Below are 19,078 nucleotides of genomic sequence, written 5' to 3'. Positions count from 1 at the left end.
TAAACAGTTTCTTTTGTACACTGACTGCATGTTCCAAATATCCTGCTAATGAACCAATGTCTGACAACTGCTTTACCTAGACTGATTTTGTAGAGTTCACTGATTCCAATTGTGACCCAGCGATATTGTAGTCATAACATACTACAATTCTGCTTCTTTTAAAGTGCGCAATATTACATATCTGAACATTTAAAACAAGCTGGAAATTTTTGCATCACTTTGAAATCTTATCAAGGTCTCCCCGATATTTGTGCAGCTTTCTCAGACAGTACTTCTTGTAAATTATTTACATCATCTGGAAAATGTCTTAGGATACTTTTAACATTGGCTGCTAGGATACTAATATACAACATGAACGACAAGTGTCTGAATACATATTTCTAGAACACACCAGCAGTTACTTCAATTTTTGTTGGACTCTCCATCTAATATAACATACTGCATCCTCCCTTATAAGAAATTCTCAACCCAGATTTAAATTTTGTTTGTGGTCCCATGCAATTGTACTTTTGTTAATAAATGTTGGTGTGGTACAGAGTCAAATTTTTTCGGACGTCAGAAAGTACTGCTTCTACCTGACTGCCTTGATTCATGGCTTTCAGGGTGTCACATGAGATAATCATGAGTTGGGTATTACATGAATGATGCTTTTGGTATCTATGATGGGTGGCATGGAGGAGCTCATTCTGTTTGAGACAACTCATTAGAATTGAGTTTATAGTATGGATGAAATGATATTTATATTTTGCAGATCACTTCTGTTATCTTTCTTTTAGACTGGCATGACCTGTGGTTCGTTCCAACCACTGGGCATAGTTTTTTATTTGAGGAATCTATGATACTTCATGGTTGAAATGGGAGCTAACTCAGCTGCAAATTCTATACAAACAGAGATTCCATCAAGTCCTGGAGCCTTGTGTAATTTTAGCAATTTCCACTGTTTCTCAACATTGCTGGCTCTGATATCTGTGTCGTTCATCTTTGCAGTGGCATGAGAAAATGGAGCAGTGCTTCTGAGTGTTCCTTTGAAAGAGAAAGATTGAAAATGGAGGTTAGCATTTTAAATTTTTATTGCTACCCTCAATTTCGGTTCCTTTGTCACCCCTGATGTCTGAACATTGACTTGGTCTGGCAGCTTTCACATATGATCAGAATACTGTAATATTAATTGAAACTAAGATTTACTGATTGAAATTAAGATGAAGAATAGTGTCTATAAAATCAGTATCTAAAATAAGTGAGAATATTTACCAATTTGATGTTGACAATGATGTTACAGACCATATATAGAAACCCCATTACATCAAGAAGCAGTCCATGTTGTGTTGGTTTTGTTACATCTGATGCTTGTTTTATAGAGAGCACTAAAATATTTAAATTCAAGTAAAGAATGTTTTCACATTTCCAACCATACAAAGTTAAATGCTCTCTTGATGGAACTAAGGGTATGTCTGTTGTCCATAATTATACCTGTTTACTGAGTTCACTGCTTTTGTGCATATCTCCTTATCTTATCTTGTGATCCAGAGTGAGTAAAATTTGCTGCCACATTCTGATTTGGTTTAGAAAAATTTTTATTTTTCACTATTAGATGTGACAATTAATCGTATGTGACAAAAATTCACTCTATACTGAATGACGATGTTTCTTAGTAAAAATATACTGTTGTTTTCCATTTAAGTGAACGGACAGAAAAAAATATATGCAATATGCAAATGATGCTGTCTTTTTCATGTATAACCCATTCCTTTATGTTTTAAGAGTAAACATTTGATTTGTTTTGTAATAATTGTTATCCACACAGGAGTTATGAAAACCAGCTATCCAAGCCAAAATCTTTATACAGAGACATGCTTGTTTAATTTAACAAATATGAAAACAACCTTGAGTAGCTACTCTAATTTGAGCCACTCTATTTGTAGTGCAGCTTTCACTACTGAATTTGGTTGTTACAGAGTAATGCTTTCATGTAACTATTAAACAAAGTGATCATAATAAATGTCATATTATCTTACATGATACATATGGCAGGAAGCAAAAATTGAGGGTTGTACACAATAAGATGGTGGTAATAAAGTGCGAGCTGTGAGAGAACAAACATAAAATCAATACATCTCAATATGTATTATAGATTCAGCACTGAACACAATAATAAATGGACAAGCAGAATTTGTGAGTTTTGTGTTAATATTGTTAGTTACCTGGGTCACTGTTGGGTGTAGTGACAGGACTACATCCATTGTTAAGTCGGAAGCTTGCAGAACGGAAGATGAGACCTGCCTTTGGGTAACACCTCTGTGACCGAGAGTTGTCGCTGCTGTTGGCCTCAGCTGTGTCATTGCCAGATGTTACATTGTTAAGTCTCCCAGCAAAACATTCACCAACAATAATGTACAAATGATTAAGCTTCCCCCAGCAATGTCAATAGAAGAATAATGTGAAGTACAGAATGATGCCATTTCCAGAACATTTATAATGCTGTTAAATTTATCTGTACTGTATTAGGATGTAAGGATTGTTTTGGGTTCTTTTTCAATCAAGCAATTTAATAATTTCAGAAGAGCAATGCAGCTTTGAAATATGTTCATGTGTGTTAATAGTGTTTAAAAAAAGTAAGGGTAGGTCAAGCTAGCTATTATTTATCAACTTACTTGAACTGAATTAATAAACAGCACATTCTCAGGATACAAGCAGGGTAAATCAGAAGGTTATACATTAAGCTTGCCGAGTAACCAGTGTCCACTGCTTCTTGTAATGTGTAAGTATTTGCAATGTTAGACAACCATTATGTACTTCACAAAATCTTTATAATAACAGTTAATACCTTTATACCTTTTGGAAATTTCCACCACTGCAATATTTAAAAGCACACTAAATAACAAGTAGGAGCATAATATGTTGAGCATACTAATTAACTGAACAATATGAGGCATTAGAAATGATATCTCTTCCTCATTTGAAAAAAAGAAATAAATTGCAGTAATGCTAGCCACTTTTCTTTATTTATGTACACTCTATTGGCACAGTAAAATATTCTATGAACATCTACCACACAACAAAGGAGATGGTTATGCCAACACACTATTAGTGGGATGCTTATTTGGCAACCAAAATAAAAGGTCAATGTATGTGAAAGTGCTGAACATTGCATAGAAATGCCTTTCCAATTGCAAGCAAATAGATGCAGTACATACCAGCAGCCTGTTGGAACTTCTGTGAGAGTGCCCTCACAGATCCTCCTCGAGCAACTCTTGAGAAACCTCCACTGGAAGGTGACGGAGAACCTTCCCTGTCATCTTGCGGTGTTGACGATCTTCTTCTGCTAGCAGATGTGGTTCCTGACTGTGACGTACTTGTGGTGGAAGACCTCTCAACAGAGCTTTGTTGCACTGAAGATCTAGAATATTTGCTTTCCGTTTGTCGACTGTGACTGCTGCTATACGCTTCTTCATCTTCATAATGCCCACTAGTTCTGTCAGGACTGGATCGCATAGAGCCTGTGACTGAACTGGTGACATAGTAGCTACTCCTTTTGTAGCCATCACTGTCATCACCATCGTCAAACTCTGTAGTGATGTCATGTCTAGGGGAATCTCTATCATCCCCTGATGACTGCAGACGAGTAGTGAATACTGTTTGCCCTTTCCCAGTTGTGTAGGTGGTTGTCTCACTTGATCCTCTAGTGACTTTTCCATAGCTTGTCTTACGGGAAACATCTTGGTGATCATCATCTTCATCATCTTTAGTGAAAATTTGTCGCCGCACAGAAGCGGGAGTTTTATCTTTTGGATGTGGTGATCCTCCACTTGGTCTTCGTGTGACTGTTGTTACAGTGGTGCTATAATATTGACCACCAGAGACTGGCTGTTGACTGTCATCTTCATAATCTGGGACAGTCTTTTCAGGTGAACTTCTGGAGGGGGAACTTCTTCCGAAGCTCTGCCTGACACTTCTGTTCTCAAGTTCCTGATCTTGTGTCTTAAATGTCTTGCTTGTAACGGTAGTGGAGCTCACATATCTCTGTGTTTCTTCTGCAGATTTGTCACCTGACCCAGTAACTCTGACACCTGACTGAGGTTTCCTGTAACTGAGGTCATCTCTTACTTTAGGCTTCCTGCTACTGTCAATAGAAACCTTCTCAGTTCTAGTTGTATCAGTCTTCTTAACATCATCTTCTGTAAGCTTTGACCGTCTAATACTGTTACTGCTAACAGCTGAGGTCGTAATGCTTGCTAACCTCACAGTGCCATCAGCTGAGTATTCTCGATCTGGTGATGTGCCCTTACCCACCGATGGCTTTCTGCTGGGTTCTGGAGAGTCATATTCTTGATCAACATCGTCTCCATCTCTGTAATCTTCTATTGACAGTGGTTCCTTATCTTCAGGTGTCTTATACTGATAGTGAGATTTTGTTATTTTTGAAACAGGTTCTTCACCAGGACGACAGACAGTTTCACCTGAAAGTAAGATTTATGAAGATATTAGATAAATAGATGACATTAGATAAATAGATGATAAATTATTTGAAGCTGCACAATTTTCATGTTGCTAACTTGTATTGGTCATAAGTGTTAAATTATGCATCTGGAATAATCGCAACTGCCAGTAGGAAATGCATTCTGATGTCTTGTCCATCACAGTGCACAGTCTTAATTAATTCCTCTACAGCAAGCAGACCATTACGGATGATTTTCATTTTAAAAACACATCTGCACACACTTCCTATAAACAGGTACCAACTGTTAGACAGAGGACTAGCCAGCACGCAAAGATGCTTTACAGTAAGTCTTAATATAGTATGAATACTGCAGAAAAGTGAAATTAAGCTAGTGCATGAATTCCTGCTATGAATTATTTGTAAAACAAAAATGTCCATCAATATGTTCCTTGTAATTGTATAATTTCTTTGTACCAAATCAAAGTACAGCAAGTGCAGTGACATTCATGACTTCAACACTAAAAGTAAGAGCAGTTGCTTCAGACAGAATTAAATTAAGAATAACAGACCATAGTCCTTATATCAAAGGTTAAATATGGTTTAATGAGCTCCCGACACTACAGGAATATGGCAAGTACGTTTAAGCCAGAAAATCAGCAAGTATTTTACCAAGATCATACAAGGAATATATGAAAGTTGTAAAAATAATTCAACCACAAGGAAGACGAGAAGCCTGTCATTCTATGAACATATTTCAAAAACTGAAACCATAAAGGGTTGTACATAAGATATTGAATTGCCAGGTGACCAGGAAGAAGCAAGTTCCATTTGTGAAAGAAGTACATTAGGATCTAAGGAAACATAGTATAAAGAAAGAAGATGTATGAAACAGTGAGAAATTCAGAGTAGTAATAGTGGGTGTGGTGGATCAATACAATGAGAAATTAAGAACAACACAGAGAGTATTTTTCGAAGAAAAGCAACAAAACTTAGTTAGAGAATAAATTAATATTCGCTAAAGAACTTAAAAAGTGATGGCAACTGTGTTACCATATTCCATAAGTGACTGAAATGATCAAATAAATACCAGAAATGAAGGTTAATTTCCTTTCAAATACAACAATAGTAGGGAGAGAGAGAGAGAGAGAGAGAGAGAGAGAGGAGAGAGAGAGAGAGCGGGGGGGGGGGGGGGGGGGGGGAGAAAGAGAGAGAGTGCAAAAACTATCAACTTTGTTTTTCTTTGTCTTCTTCCACCATTGGCCTTCTCTACTCTCTGCTCCTTACCACACTGCACCTAAAACTTGCAATGTCTGTCTTTCATCATTAATACTTATCTTCAATGTATCTTCCAGACTATCATCAGGTTGGTTTCTTCGTCCATTTTCTTTGCAGTAAAATACTACCTTGACATCAGAGAAATAGGATTGCTCACATCACTAAGATACAATTTTTTTGTGACGTATTAATGCACAGCTTTCTTCCCTCAGTTTAAATTTTCTCCTTACTCTGTAACCTCTTTTATCATAACTGATCAACTCAGTGGCAGAGAATGAACAGTCTACAACATACCACATCATGCTCTTCTACAGAAAATTTCTTAGATGAAGTTTGACACAAAATAAACAACACTGAAACTGCAAACTTAACAAATCTGCTGTTCAGATTTTTTCTGCATGTCATTTTTCATGATTCTGTGTTGGTACTTTGTCATTTTTACCGTCTGCAGCTGGTATGTATACATTTGCCATTCAGTGCCTTTAGGCTGACTGATTTTGGTGACACTTGTCACAATTGAAGTTCAAGGTCAAAAAACATTGTGTACTAATATGCATTGTCAAACTGTTCCCCAGTAACATGACCAGTCTTGTTTCTTTTGTGTTAACACAGTATAGTTAACATTATATATTATTTAATTCTCTGACAGTAAGAGTCTCATGAAACTTTCTTCCTTCAACACACAGTAATTACTCTGAATCTTCTTTTTACATATTCACCAGAAAAAAAGGCAAATAGCTGTATTGCTGTTAATTGTTATTCCTAATCATGAGATTTCATTCATTGCTGAACTGAATGAAAGGTGATTTGTTTTCCTTTATTTGCAGTAATTAAAAATTATTTGGTTACACCCCCAATACAATTGAGCTTGTCAACTGCTGCTAATAACACTTTGTTATGCTTTGATTCATAAACAGAACTTCTTCCTAGAGCACACTGCACATGGGTAATAAAACTATTCAGATACATCTCACAGAGCCTGCAAAATAAACCTGTCAATGAAATATTTAACACATCACTGAACTAGTTGCATGGATAACAAGCTGTCTCATAAGCAAATGTTTATCTCTAAGTGATATGTTCAGTAATACACAGAGTTCCTAAAACAAATTGTTAATAAATGTAAACTGCATAATTAACTTTGCATATAATAAGAAAAATGGCCAAAAATTTTGAGTCCTTCAGCCACAAGATTTATCAGTTCTATAGAGTTTCAGGAAAAGTGCTACAGGAAAGGATGAAAAGAAAATACAATAGTCTTTCTGGTGAATACCAAAGGAAAAATAGGACGAGGGAAAATTATCCCACATTTCACAAAGCTAAATATGACACTCAGATGTTTCAAAATTTTTGGCAGCATTTAAGAATGTAACTTTGTGTGAATGTGTTTCCCTAGAGCCATGCACATTGTTATAGCTATTAACTCTTCAGAGAATCATTAAAAGGATCTCTCAAAGAAAATTAAAATAGATTGTGGCAGTAAATTTGAAGTAAACTAACATATCTTCACAGAAGGCAGCTTCTATACAGTAGAATAGTGCAACATTAGTCACATCAGCAAACTTTTTCACTTCTGAACAGTTATTTTTGAGCACACACTAATATAAATACATGAACATGAGAATAATTTTTTTAAGTTTTGGCGTTCTTCCCACAATAGCTACAAAAAATTTTAATGGTGTGCCACTGAATATACTTTTGAGACAAAAGAGTATCAATTGTTGGAATGAATAAATACATCACTAATGATAATGATCACTGAAAACAATTTTCTAGTATATGACAGTTTATACACAAAGCAAACTACTAAATGTATAAATATTTCTTGGCTCACCTTTTTTGTATACTTCCTGCAGGTGAACAGATTTATGATTTCCATTGTAATGCACAAAACTTAGTGTTCCCAACACAACAGTGACAACAAATACGTTTGGAACAACCATCCATGTTATAATCAAAACAGTTGAAGCAGATATCAAGAAAACAAGTAGTTCTAAAGTTGAACTTTTTGTGTAATCATTCTCCACATCAGGCTCCATGACTTAATAAGCATTTGCTTACAGCATCATTGCGAGGAAAATTTGTTTTCACTTTTCTGCTGTCAGCAGAGGGTTCTCTAAACCATAATTTTGGTCTAAATTTCATAAAGGAACAAATCATTTCTCCTTCAGAATAGTCTGTATGTTAACTCGAATGTGAATAAGAAAGTAATCCTCGATTATGTATCTGTACTAAGACACAGCTCACATATCCACCCAGGCTGCTGCTCTCAGTAGCAGGAAGGCAGTCACTGACTGCTTCCAAACTGCTGCAGCATGTGGCTCGGGCACACAGCCAACTCCCAGAGTGCCTCCAGATTGGTAGGTTTAAAAACCCCTGACCAACAGCCTTGAGTGGGGGCAGAAGCACTTCCTATCTGATCAATGCGACCAATGCCCATCACTCTTTAACATACAGTCAACACAACCACCATATACTACTTGCTACATGGATGGTTTGAGTTATTTCTGGCAGAGCACATGCTGTCTGTACTGCTCTGCAAAATGTTTTGGAAGTTATTCTGAGAACTTGGCAGTGGGCCTAGACTAAGAATTATCAGCAGGAACTGCTTACATCCTACCAAACTAATAAATATACTAGAAATTCACACATCCACTCATTATATCACTTCTGGAAATGTATTCACTACATAGTTATGATATGTACTGGCAGCCCTGCACAGGTACTGTAGTACTTTATTTGCACAAACAAGAATGCCAGAACAGTTAACACCCTTTTGTAGTTATAAAACATACTGAAACTGTTCATGCACTTTAATTCTTACTTAGCTAAGTCTTCTTCTTAATGTTTATGATGCTAATTATGACTATAGACTGTCATATGACAGTCAACAACAACAAAGACCACACATAGAATTTTGGAAGTTTCGTCTAGCTATCAAATATTTACATGTCAAAATTCTTTACACAAAATGTCACAAATGTAGTATCAATGGTATAACAGTAGATCACTGAATCATCAAATAGCATTTCAGGAACTGCAAATTATTTTCTATAGCATTGGATTTCCCCTTTTGCTTCGTGAAATTTATTGCATCTGAGACATTTCTCTACTATTTATGCTCAAAAGTACACTGAATTCCAAGGAAGTTTACAGTTTTATATTGTACTATGAATGAGTAACAGTCAGAATTTTTTTTGAAATGTTGCTCTGAATCATTACTATGCTATTAATCTGGTATCTCACAAATTTATTCTCACTCAAGATCCAAATATTCTGGAGCAGCTGTGTAGTAGAGTTTGTTACAGAGCATCATAACATGGGAAATTACTGACCTCTTATGACATCCCTTGTCAGTGACACAGTCCCGTCAGAGCGAACAGCTCCCCTTTCTGACACTACAGTTGTTGTGGAACTGCTGGTAGTTTCCGTTACCACCTGCTGATCATCGCGAGGCTTCTTCAGAATACCTGGTCTGCGGCCACCATCGCCTGTTTAAAACCACACTCGATTACACTGATTTGAAAATTTGTTCTGCAGTTTGTACAGTAAATTAGGACAACTCTATACCCTACAAAGACTGATCTTGGAGACACAATGTAAGGAAACGTTCTACATAGGATATATAATGCTTTTAATGCCTTGTGCATCACAAGCACTACAGTTGCTATGGGACAAAGGTTACAGTAATAAAACGATACATCATTTAACCCTGACACCATTTGAAGACTTATTAAATCACATGTACTTTTAATGCATTGTGCATCACAAGCAGTACAATTATTGTACACAGTGAAAATAATATAAAATCTTTAGGAAACTTGCTTCATAATTTACATCGATGGGTGAGAATAGTATCATGAAACCAAGTGAAAGTTTAACTACATAGACTAATACAATTTCAGGAGACATAATTTATAACAATACGTTTATTCAACATATGATGACAATTGTGGTAAGCAAAATGAGATGTGAGATGGAAACTAGATACAGAAGAAGACACAATTTGTCAGCTGGAGCAGGATAGCTCTAAGAGACATAGTGTTGCTAGTGGCTATTCTGCTGCGGATTGCTTCTGAATGCTTTAGCAAACAGTATGTCTCTGTTACCTGGTTGTTGTGGCTCATCCTTCTGTTTCTGGTGTATTCTGTCTTCAGTCTCACCTGTAAAAAAGAAAAGAAAAATTTGTAATAGATATCAAAACAGAGATTACACTTTACATATTATGCACAACATTTCAGTCAAAGTATCAATTATGCACTGGTTCACGAGTATAAAGGGATGTTGCACAGTCTTATCAAGATGGACTCTGACCTTATAATTGGATCAAAATGACAAAGCAATGGGCAACCAAGCACAGTTTGGCTTGACAGGGGGTAGTTTATCAGCTTGCATTTAGCTCAGGCTATATGGCTGTGGAAGCAACAGCTGTTCTATTCTGCATTGAATATATTCACTCTTTAATATACAATTCTAAGTTCACTTTTTAGGACTGTAAGAGTCTCCTCTCATCCTGTGCACCTTTGCTGCTAGTGTCAGACTTTTTGTTGTTACAGTAACCACAGTCTACAAAGAAACAAACTGTGCAATGGAAATGAATCATAAAAGTAATAAAAGGGGTATTCAAATGAATCCCAGTCACTAGTATAAAGTAACGCTAATGATTTTATTAACTCAAATATGTAGTACAGGCCAGCAGGAGTGGCCAAGCAGTTCTAGGCGCTACAGTCTGGAACCGTGCAACCGCTACGGTCGCAGGTTCGAATCCTGCCTCAGACATGGATGTGTGTGATGTCCTTAGGTTAGTCAGGTTTAAGTAGTTCTAAGTTCTAGGGGGCTGATGCCCTCAGAAGTAAAGTCCCATAGTGCTCAGAGTCATTTTTATGTAGTACACAGAGTACACAAACTCAAAATAGTTGCCAAAACTGATGGCACATTTATCCCACTGAAACTCTCGCCAGTCAATTCCATCTTTGACGAAGCTAGTAGGCTGCTGTCAGATCCAGGTCTAGATCCACTCACATACTTTGTTGTCCGTTGGGAATCACTGTCCATGAATAGCTTCTTTTTGAGGTCCAAACACGTGAAAGCCATATGGTGAAAGATCGGGACTGTATGGTAGGTGCTCCAGGTTTCCCACTGAAACTGCTGCAATGTCGTCTGGGCACAGCAATTCCCGTGTGTGGGTGGGCATTATCATGCAGGAGGATAACACCATTGGACAACATGCCTCAGTGTTTCAGGTTAATGGCTCATCTAAGATTCTGTACAGTGGCTTGATGAAGCTGGGTACTGATGGTGGTTCCCGTCCCAGGAACTCGACAAGCAGTAACCACAGAAGGACATCATGACCTTACCAGAACTGGTGTGCATGGCCTTTGATTTCTTTGGAGGTGGTGAAGTCCTACATTTCCACTGCTTGCTCTGATGCTGGCACTTGTTTTTTGGTTCACAATGGTGACACCATGTTTTGTCACCTGTGACAATATGCAACAGAAAGCTGTATTACTCCTCATGATAACGTCGCAGATGACTCAAAGACAGCACCATTCGAATACTGCGCTGTTCGGTGGTCAGTTGGTGGGGAACCCACTGTGCACAATTTTTTTGAAAAAATGTGTTGATGCATTATGGTGTGGGAGGTGTCCATGCTAATACCCAGTAACTGATGGATCTCATCTGCGGTGATTCTGCAGTTGTCCAAGACTAAACCATTCACTTCCACAACCATTTCTAGTGTGATGACACGATGAGCCTGTCCAGGATGAGCATCGTCTTCCTGTGCTCTTGCCCCTCAGGAATGATTTGTGCCATTCCACAACACTTGGATGACTCAGACTGTATTCACCAAACACAGCCCTCATCTGTTGATACATTTCACGGCCTCCAACTCCCTCCGCCGCCAAAAATCAAATCTCTCCTCATTGTTCCTGCTTTCTCGCCTGCTTGTTCGGTAGTGGACGATAACTTGTGTGACCACCTTCTCTTCAGTGTGAAACCACACTGGTGCTATGCAACATCAAATGGTGCACAAGCACTCTACCAATGGATGGTGTCACTATACTTGCACTTACATAGTGCCACCTTATGTGTCAGGCAAAGGCAGATGCACTGACCACGTTTCATTTGAATGAACCTTGTTCTATTGCCCACGGCTACAGCTGACTGTGGTGACAGCAGAGCAATTTGACAGTGGCAAACAGTGTAAAACTTGTGACATAGCTTATTCTGTGATTCATGATATTCTCCAGTTTTGCAAAGAAAATTATTATGGGTCTGTAGGTGTAATAAATTTCAGAAAATAAATCTTCCACTGTTGTAGTTAACTTACTTATTTTATATTCTACCATAACATTATGACAGGATAAATTAGCAGTCTACTACACCTGTGGTTGATTTATTTCCTGAAGCATTCAGTGACTGATTGATGCGAGAGTGTCTGTCCCAAAAACAACATTATGATCCCAAAATTGTGCATATGAGCTGAAAAGAAATTTGCATTAACTCTGAAGGATAAAGTTAATGAAAATTAAGAGTTTGTTTCTCTGGTACATACATAACAAGGTGGTATTAACAAGGCCATTTCATGGCAATATACTCTTCTAAAGTCATTTAAATATCCAACACAAAAGCTTCCTAAAGCAGAAATTCTGACATACAATCTATGCTGTGACATTTTACTCTTTCCTGAAATAGTCAAAATAGTCTTAATGAGGTTGCCATGTTGCTGACACCAACACAAAAATTCACTAAAAGTACTGTAACATATTTCAACACCACTTTTATATGCATGGGAAAAGATAACACTATTTCAATTATTTTTTACTTTCCACTGTACTATAAATATGAACAATTGAAAATCAAATCTTTCAAGGAAAAAATGCAAAAGGCGCCAAAAATGAAATAACTGTCATTCTAAAGGCTGATGAAAAAATATACTCCAGTACTTACAAAAATGGACACTTCTTTAATTGATCATCTCCACAAGACTCTATTTTCTGTACAACGTAATACACAGTGTGCTCACTGGTGCAGTGATGAGACATCATCACTATGTTTGCAGCAGTCAACGTGTTAAAGCACCTCCTTATTACAGTAATTACAGAACTAATTGACTCTAAAATATCCACCTGAAATGCCCTGCAGATGCTACTAAAATGTCAGTATAAAGGGGCAGAATTTTAACATATTTGCTATTGCAGCAGAAGAGTAGTGGTGGGAAAGAGACAGTTAGTTGAGGTGTTAAGTTTCTTAACATTCTACTGGTTAGAAGTTCAAGGTTTACTATGTTACCGATGCCATTATAGTATGTACTTGGACTCAATGAATGCTATAGATTTTGTGATAGCAAGTGTACCATTACACTAAAGCCTATATTAATTAGATACTACTAATATTGTTACTCAAGTCTACACTTACTTGTGGCGATGCGCTCATGCTTCTGTATAAGTGCTCTCAGTGACTGCTGCCGCTGTGAAAGGACACGAGTATCCTCGACCAGGTGCTCACTAGGTGCTGAGGGCTGTTCAGCTTGATCCTGGGGCAGAATAAAACTGTCTCGCAGCTTCGCTCGTGGTTTCTCACGGGGAGCTGTTGGCTGTGAGACAGCATTCCCACCTGAAAAATCAGTATAATTCTTTGTGTAAGTTAAATTCTATGTCTTCAAGTTTGTCTCTGGTCTCCCAACCAATTAACAGGAAGACCTGTCAGATAACATCTTTATGGTGCTTGTGCAGATGACACTGTTGCAATATTTGTTGTCTTCAGGGTTTTGCATTGATTCTATATCAAAAATAATCAGATAGAGCTTGTGTACGTAGTCTGTAAATGCTCAAAACAATGAAGGAATCTTCACTGGTATGAAGGTCTTATGGGAGGTAAGTTTCTGTTACCTTCCTCTGAAGGAAGGTCGAAGAGGGCTTTTCTGAAGGAAAAAAGTGGATACCGTATTATAAGTAAACCCATCAAATGATAAACAAAAGAAGACATAAAAATTAAAAACACGCAGAGAGAGCATTGTTTTTGAAATTATCATGGATCACCATGGTCATTTCCAATTAGTCTCCTAATCATCATCAGTCATTAAGGGCAACACAGAAATCCGATAATAATGTATTAGGCAAAGTCATAATGTAGGTGGTTTGCTGGTATCTTCCTCTGACCTGTTATGGAATGTTAACTATGTATCTATGTTGTGTAGGTTGTTAAGATGAGTGCTTATGAAATATATTGGCATATTTGTGTTGCTATGTGTGAATAAGGAATGGAGAAATAAAGGGGAGGGGCAGAAACCACCCATGAGTCACTGCTGGTAAACTGGAATTTAACCCTAAGACACTGGTGCAGTATGGTGATGAGAAACTGTATTACTTATTTTCCCCACTGCTGACCAAGTACTGCGAATGAAAAATTTGTTTCTCCTCAGGATTTGAACTGCCTACCTCGAGTTCAAACACGAATGGGTTTATCACATATACGGTGTGTGACCAAATTCCATTTACAATCTATAATCACAGGTTCCTTAGCCCAAAACAAGAAAAAAAGTCTAGCAAACAAGGGCTCCAAAATGCATACCTTAAAAGCTATGAGCACTAATTCATATTCGGTGCTGTGAAATGCGTGTCTACTACTGTGAGCTCTTTGCTTTCCATCTTTTGGAAGTAGGTAGAATGGATCAAAATAAGAAAAAAATGTCCAGTAAACATGGGCTCTAAAATGAATACCTCAAGAGCTAAGAGCATCTTCGCTATATGGAACACGTCTCTCCTACTGAACATGTACTCATGGCTCTAAATTATTTTACAATCTGTATACACCTGATGCAATTTTATTTGACATACTGTAAAGCTCTTCTGCTTTTTTCTTGTAATCCAGGAGTTATTTTAGAGCAATTCCATTAATGTAACATAAGAAGATACCTATGTTTCCTTTATGACCATGTTCTTCTTGTGGTGGAATAAATTATTATTGTGAAAAACAGTTACAGATGGCTGTTACCACTGTTCTCATTCTACTGGACAAAGCTGTTAAACAATGGAATGTGGAACCCCCCACCAGAAATGATTGTCAACATAACCAGTGAATTCTACTGAGGTTAATTATCCTCCATCTTATACTAGGAGAAGTGTGTATATCACATATATTTTATAAAGATGGAGAAGATGGTACACAACCTTTCCAAAAATGGCATAATGCAGAGTGCTGTCAGTTTTACTTCTTGAAATGTGCAATTTGCTTGCACGTGGAAATTTCTGGTGTGTGTAATAGGGGCTGTTGATGTTACACTCACTTTAGCATGCACAGTGGGAACCACATTCTGTTATATGCCTGGGTCTGCCTGAGATCTGGCGATTCAATGAATGATATATCTCAAATAGAAAAGGTACAGTGAGAATTTGCAAAATTGCAGCAAACAAGCAGACACATGACTGAGTTACACATCATTCTTCTCCTTATTGATCTGTGTCTTCAAATAAACAATATGGGATTTTTGGCTGTCAGTGAAATATTGATTACCATTGACATTCACAACAACTCAATCTCAGTTGTCAGAGAGGACTGTCATCATGCTATCATGCAGTTCTGCAGGAATGATTAACTGTGTATTTACATGCAAAGATTAAGTTCTCAAAGCAGTCACCTAGTGAAACTGAGACAGGTTATTATTAAGAGGAAGAAATGATCTACAGCTTTTAAATACTTTTCAAAAATCATGTTGTGGTACAATATTTCTTTATTGAAACAATACTAGTTTGTCAGTCAACACACCATACTCTGGCATGAAGAATAACAGTAATAAAATGTCATACAGCTAATCATGATTGTTTGTATTAAAGCCACAGTTATCCATTTGCTGTGGCAAAATAATCAAATGTAGAAAAGCAACAGAGGTATAAATGAGGCAATATTTTGTCAGACAAAAGACTGGAGTGGTATTTTCTCACATATGTCAAATGCAGAGTTAAATAGAGAAAATAAGCCACATCTTTTGCTCCTGCCTGACAACATATTGGCCACATGCAAATCTGTTACCTTCCTTAATTTCACATTTTCATACAGCAAATAGATAATGATGATTTTAATAGAAATGATTGTGTCTGGTGTAAGGAATTTAATTAATGTCGTACTTAATGCCAGAGGATGGTCTGCTATTTGATCTAAATTGGTAGCTCTTCAATAAAGAAATCTCATATAACTATTACGTTGTTCATGTTGTGTGAGGTATGGAAAAATATAACAACATGATGGTGATGAGATATTGCTGATACTGGTTTGGGTAAAAAGAAAGCGTTTGTGTCAAGGTTGACCCACAAATGCCATATTATAGGGTTGGTGCATAAGTTTGTAACATTTTTCCATTACTTTAATAAACACAACAAATAAATGTAACAGAAACTTTGCTCATCAGTAATATATTCTCCTTCACTATTTACAACAGTCTGCCAATGCAGTGATAACTCTTGGATTCCGTGATCACATGGTTTTGAGGTGAAGAACTCATCAAGTCATGTTCGGAGTGCATTTTCATCCAGAAAGGTTGGGTTGATTTGGGGGAGGAGACCAAACTGCGAGTTCATTGGTTGCATCGGATTAGGGGAGGATGGAGAAGGAAGTCAGCCATGCCCTTTCAAAGGAACCATCCTGGCAATCACCCTAAACTATTTAGGGAAATCACAGAAAACCTAAATCAGAATGGCCAGACCCGGGATTGAACTGTCGTCCTCCCAAATACAAGTCCAGTGTGCTAACCACTGCTTGGTCCATCCAGAAAGGAAGTTTCTCAAAGACTGCTCTATTGAGAGCAGAAAAAATGAAAATCTGAGTGTACAAGATCAGGTGAATAAGGCTGTGGAAAGACTTCCTAACACAACTCCTGTGTTGCATTTTTTGTCAGTCTAGCAGAATGCGGATGGGATGGAGTAGCATCACTTCACACAGTCTTACTGGACATTGTTCTCACACTGCATCTGCAAGACACCTCAGTTGTTGACAATAAATGTCAGCAGTGATGGTTAAACATTGAGGAACCAATTCGTAGTACACCAACCCATGGTGTTTCGCCAGACACATAACATTATCTTTTGTGGATAAGTGCAGTTTTCTGTTGGGGAGTTGCTTATCTCAGCATAAAGACACCATTTGTCATCACCAGTAATGATACAGAATAGGTATGGTTTGTGTTGTTCACGAACCAACTAATGACGAACAAGAAGAGATGCACATATGACCACCTGCTCATTTTTGTGATTTTAGCTTAGAGCTCGCGATATCTGTACAGCCAAAAATGTCACATGATGGTGAAATGATGACAGTTTATCACATTAGCCAGTTCTTGAGTACCCTGACGTGGATAATATTGGAGTAATGTGTTTAAATGTTCTTTATCAAGCCCCAAATGTCTTCCTGAATATGGAGAGCCACAAATGGCAAAACAATCCTCCTTAAACAAGAAAACCATTTTCTTTCCATGCTCTTTCCAGTGCTTTTATCACCATACATGGCACAAATGTTTCTGGCTGCTTCTGCTGCTGTAACCCTTCTATTGAACTTAGACACAAGAATGTCTCAGAAAAGTTCTGATTTCTCCACTTGCCACTCTTTTTTCTAGTGTCCACAGCTCCACTCACTGTCTCCATATGACAAAATGACAGTATGTAAACTCAAACAGCAACAGTGATCTACATATAAAAAAAGAAAAATCGAAAAATAAACCAACAGCAACCACAATATCTACATGCAAAATAAAAACCTAAGAAATTATGCACCAACTTAGTATTTATTTTGTTACTTCCGATCCCAGTGAATAATTTGTGCCAGCTGAGTAAACTTGAGCGTCATTTAAATAAAATTAAGTTGTAAAAATAATTCATTTCCTACAGCAGTGAAGGAAACAAAAGAGAAATTCGGAGTAGGTATTAAAATCGATGAAGAAGAAATAAAAACTTTGAGGTTCGCCGATGACATTGTAATTCTGTCAGAGACAGCAAAGGTCTTAGAAGAGCAGTTGAACAGAATGGACAGTGTCTTGAAAGGAGGATATAAGATGAATATCAACAAAAGCAAAACGAGGGTAATGGAATGTAGTCGAATTAAGTCGGGTGATGATGAGGGAATTAGATTAGGAAATGAGACATTTAAAGTAGTAAAGGAGTTTTGCTATTTGGGGAGCAGTAAAATGTAGACTGGCAATGGCAAGGAAAGCGTTTCTGAAGAAGAGAAATTTGTTGACATCGAGTATAGATTTAAGTGTCAGGAAGTCGTTTCTGAAAGTATTTGTATGGAGTGTAGCCACGTATGGAAGTGAAACGTGGACGATAAATAGTTTGGACCAGAAGAGAATAGAAGCTTTCGAAATGTGGTGCTACAGAAGAATGCTGAAGATTAGATGGGTAGATCATATAACTAATGATGAAGTATTGAATAGAATTGGGGAGAAGAGGAGTTTGTGGCAGAGAGGGGGTGGGGGCGTTACTCACGAACGTGCTGCTCGTGGCGGGAGACGATTTCGCGCAGGTGCGGCGCGGTGGGGGCGCTCTGCTCAGGCATATCGTCGTCGGCGTCGTCGCGGGGCTGGCGCTCCGGCGTCGGCGTCGGCGTCGGCTCAGCTTCGGGCTGCGGCCGCACGGCCTTGAGGGCGCGCAGACCGCCGAACAGAGGACGGCCGCTGGAATCGCGGATCTCTGCGGGCGACTGCTCTGCGGGCGCCGACGGTTCCTGGCTGTCCGGCGAGTCTGCAGACACACCGCCAAGTTTCACCTCTGGCGCTGGGCAAGCCACTACTGTCATCTAAATTGCTACGCAGCTAAAACGGTGCATAGTGCACAGTCCCAGCTGCACGTTCATGAATTATTCATAAACAGTCTAAATCGCATTTATTATTTTATTATTATTATACCGCCAACCGGTTTCAACCCGACGTAGGGGTCATCCTCTGGGCGTTTACACTCCTGTCTACATGAAGTCATCTAGACAAGAGTGACACCACCAGCGGTCGACCAATGGTGTATTATAATGGTGTATAATAATAATAATAATAAATGCGATTAAGACTGTTTTTGAATAACTAATTAATCATACTAATCGCTGCTTCATCTCCATAAACATGTTGTCCAAAAATCCAGCTGCAGGTTGCCTATCGGCGTCCAGGGGCTCCAAAAATCTGATTTTCAACATTTCATATAATAGCCAACTGAATTTAAAAAATAAAAATGTTGTCATAACCTACACGCTTAGAAGTATAATCTTACTGTGCAGTGAAACACAATAGACCAAGTATGAAAGTCGTAAACTGTGTGCACATCTAGAGGTAGCGTAATTCACAGCATGCAAATTACACAGACTTATTCATCCAGTATTTGAGAATGA

At 38.0% G+C, this 19,078-nt stretch overlaps 1 protein-coding gene across 5 annotated transcripts in view; it reads right to left on the bottom strand.

Moving 5' to 3' along the window:
* Positions 1-19,078, bottom strand: part of LOC126334712 (microtubule-associated protein futsch-like) — an 802,673-nt gene that overhangs the window by 100,194 nt on the left and 683,401 nt on the right. For 4 of the 5 annotated variants that reach the window (XM_049997227.1, XM_049997264.1, XM_049997236.1 and 1 more), the window contains 6 exons: positions 18,190-18,444; positions 13,133-13,330; positions 9,823-9,876; positions 9,049-9,204; positions 3,195-4,457; positions 2,202-2,330 (listed from right to left, as the gene is read on the bottom strand). In XM_049997227.1, the coding sequence (XP_049853184.1) occupies positions 2,202-2,330; positions 3,195-4,457; positions 9,049-9,204; positions 9,823-9,876; positions 13,133-13,330; positions 18,190-18,444 (2,055 nt within the window). The remainder of the gene's footprint in view (positions 1-2,201; positions 2,331-3,194; positions 4,458-9,048; positions 9,205-9,822; positions 9,877-13,132; positions 13,331-18,189; positions 18,445-19,078) is intronic. The other variant, XM_049997256.1, reaches the window with a different exon arrangement.

This window comes from Schistocerca gregaria, chromosome 1 (genome assembly GCF_023897955.1).
Source record: "Schistocerca gregaria isolate iqSchGreg1 chromosome 1, iqSchGreg1.2, whole genome shotgun sequence".
Lineage (NCBI taxonomy): Eukaryota > Metazoa > Arthropoda > Insecta > Orthoptera > Acrididae > Schistocerca > Schistocerca gregaria.
This window is presented reverse-complemented; position numbering and strand designations above follow the sequence as displayed.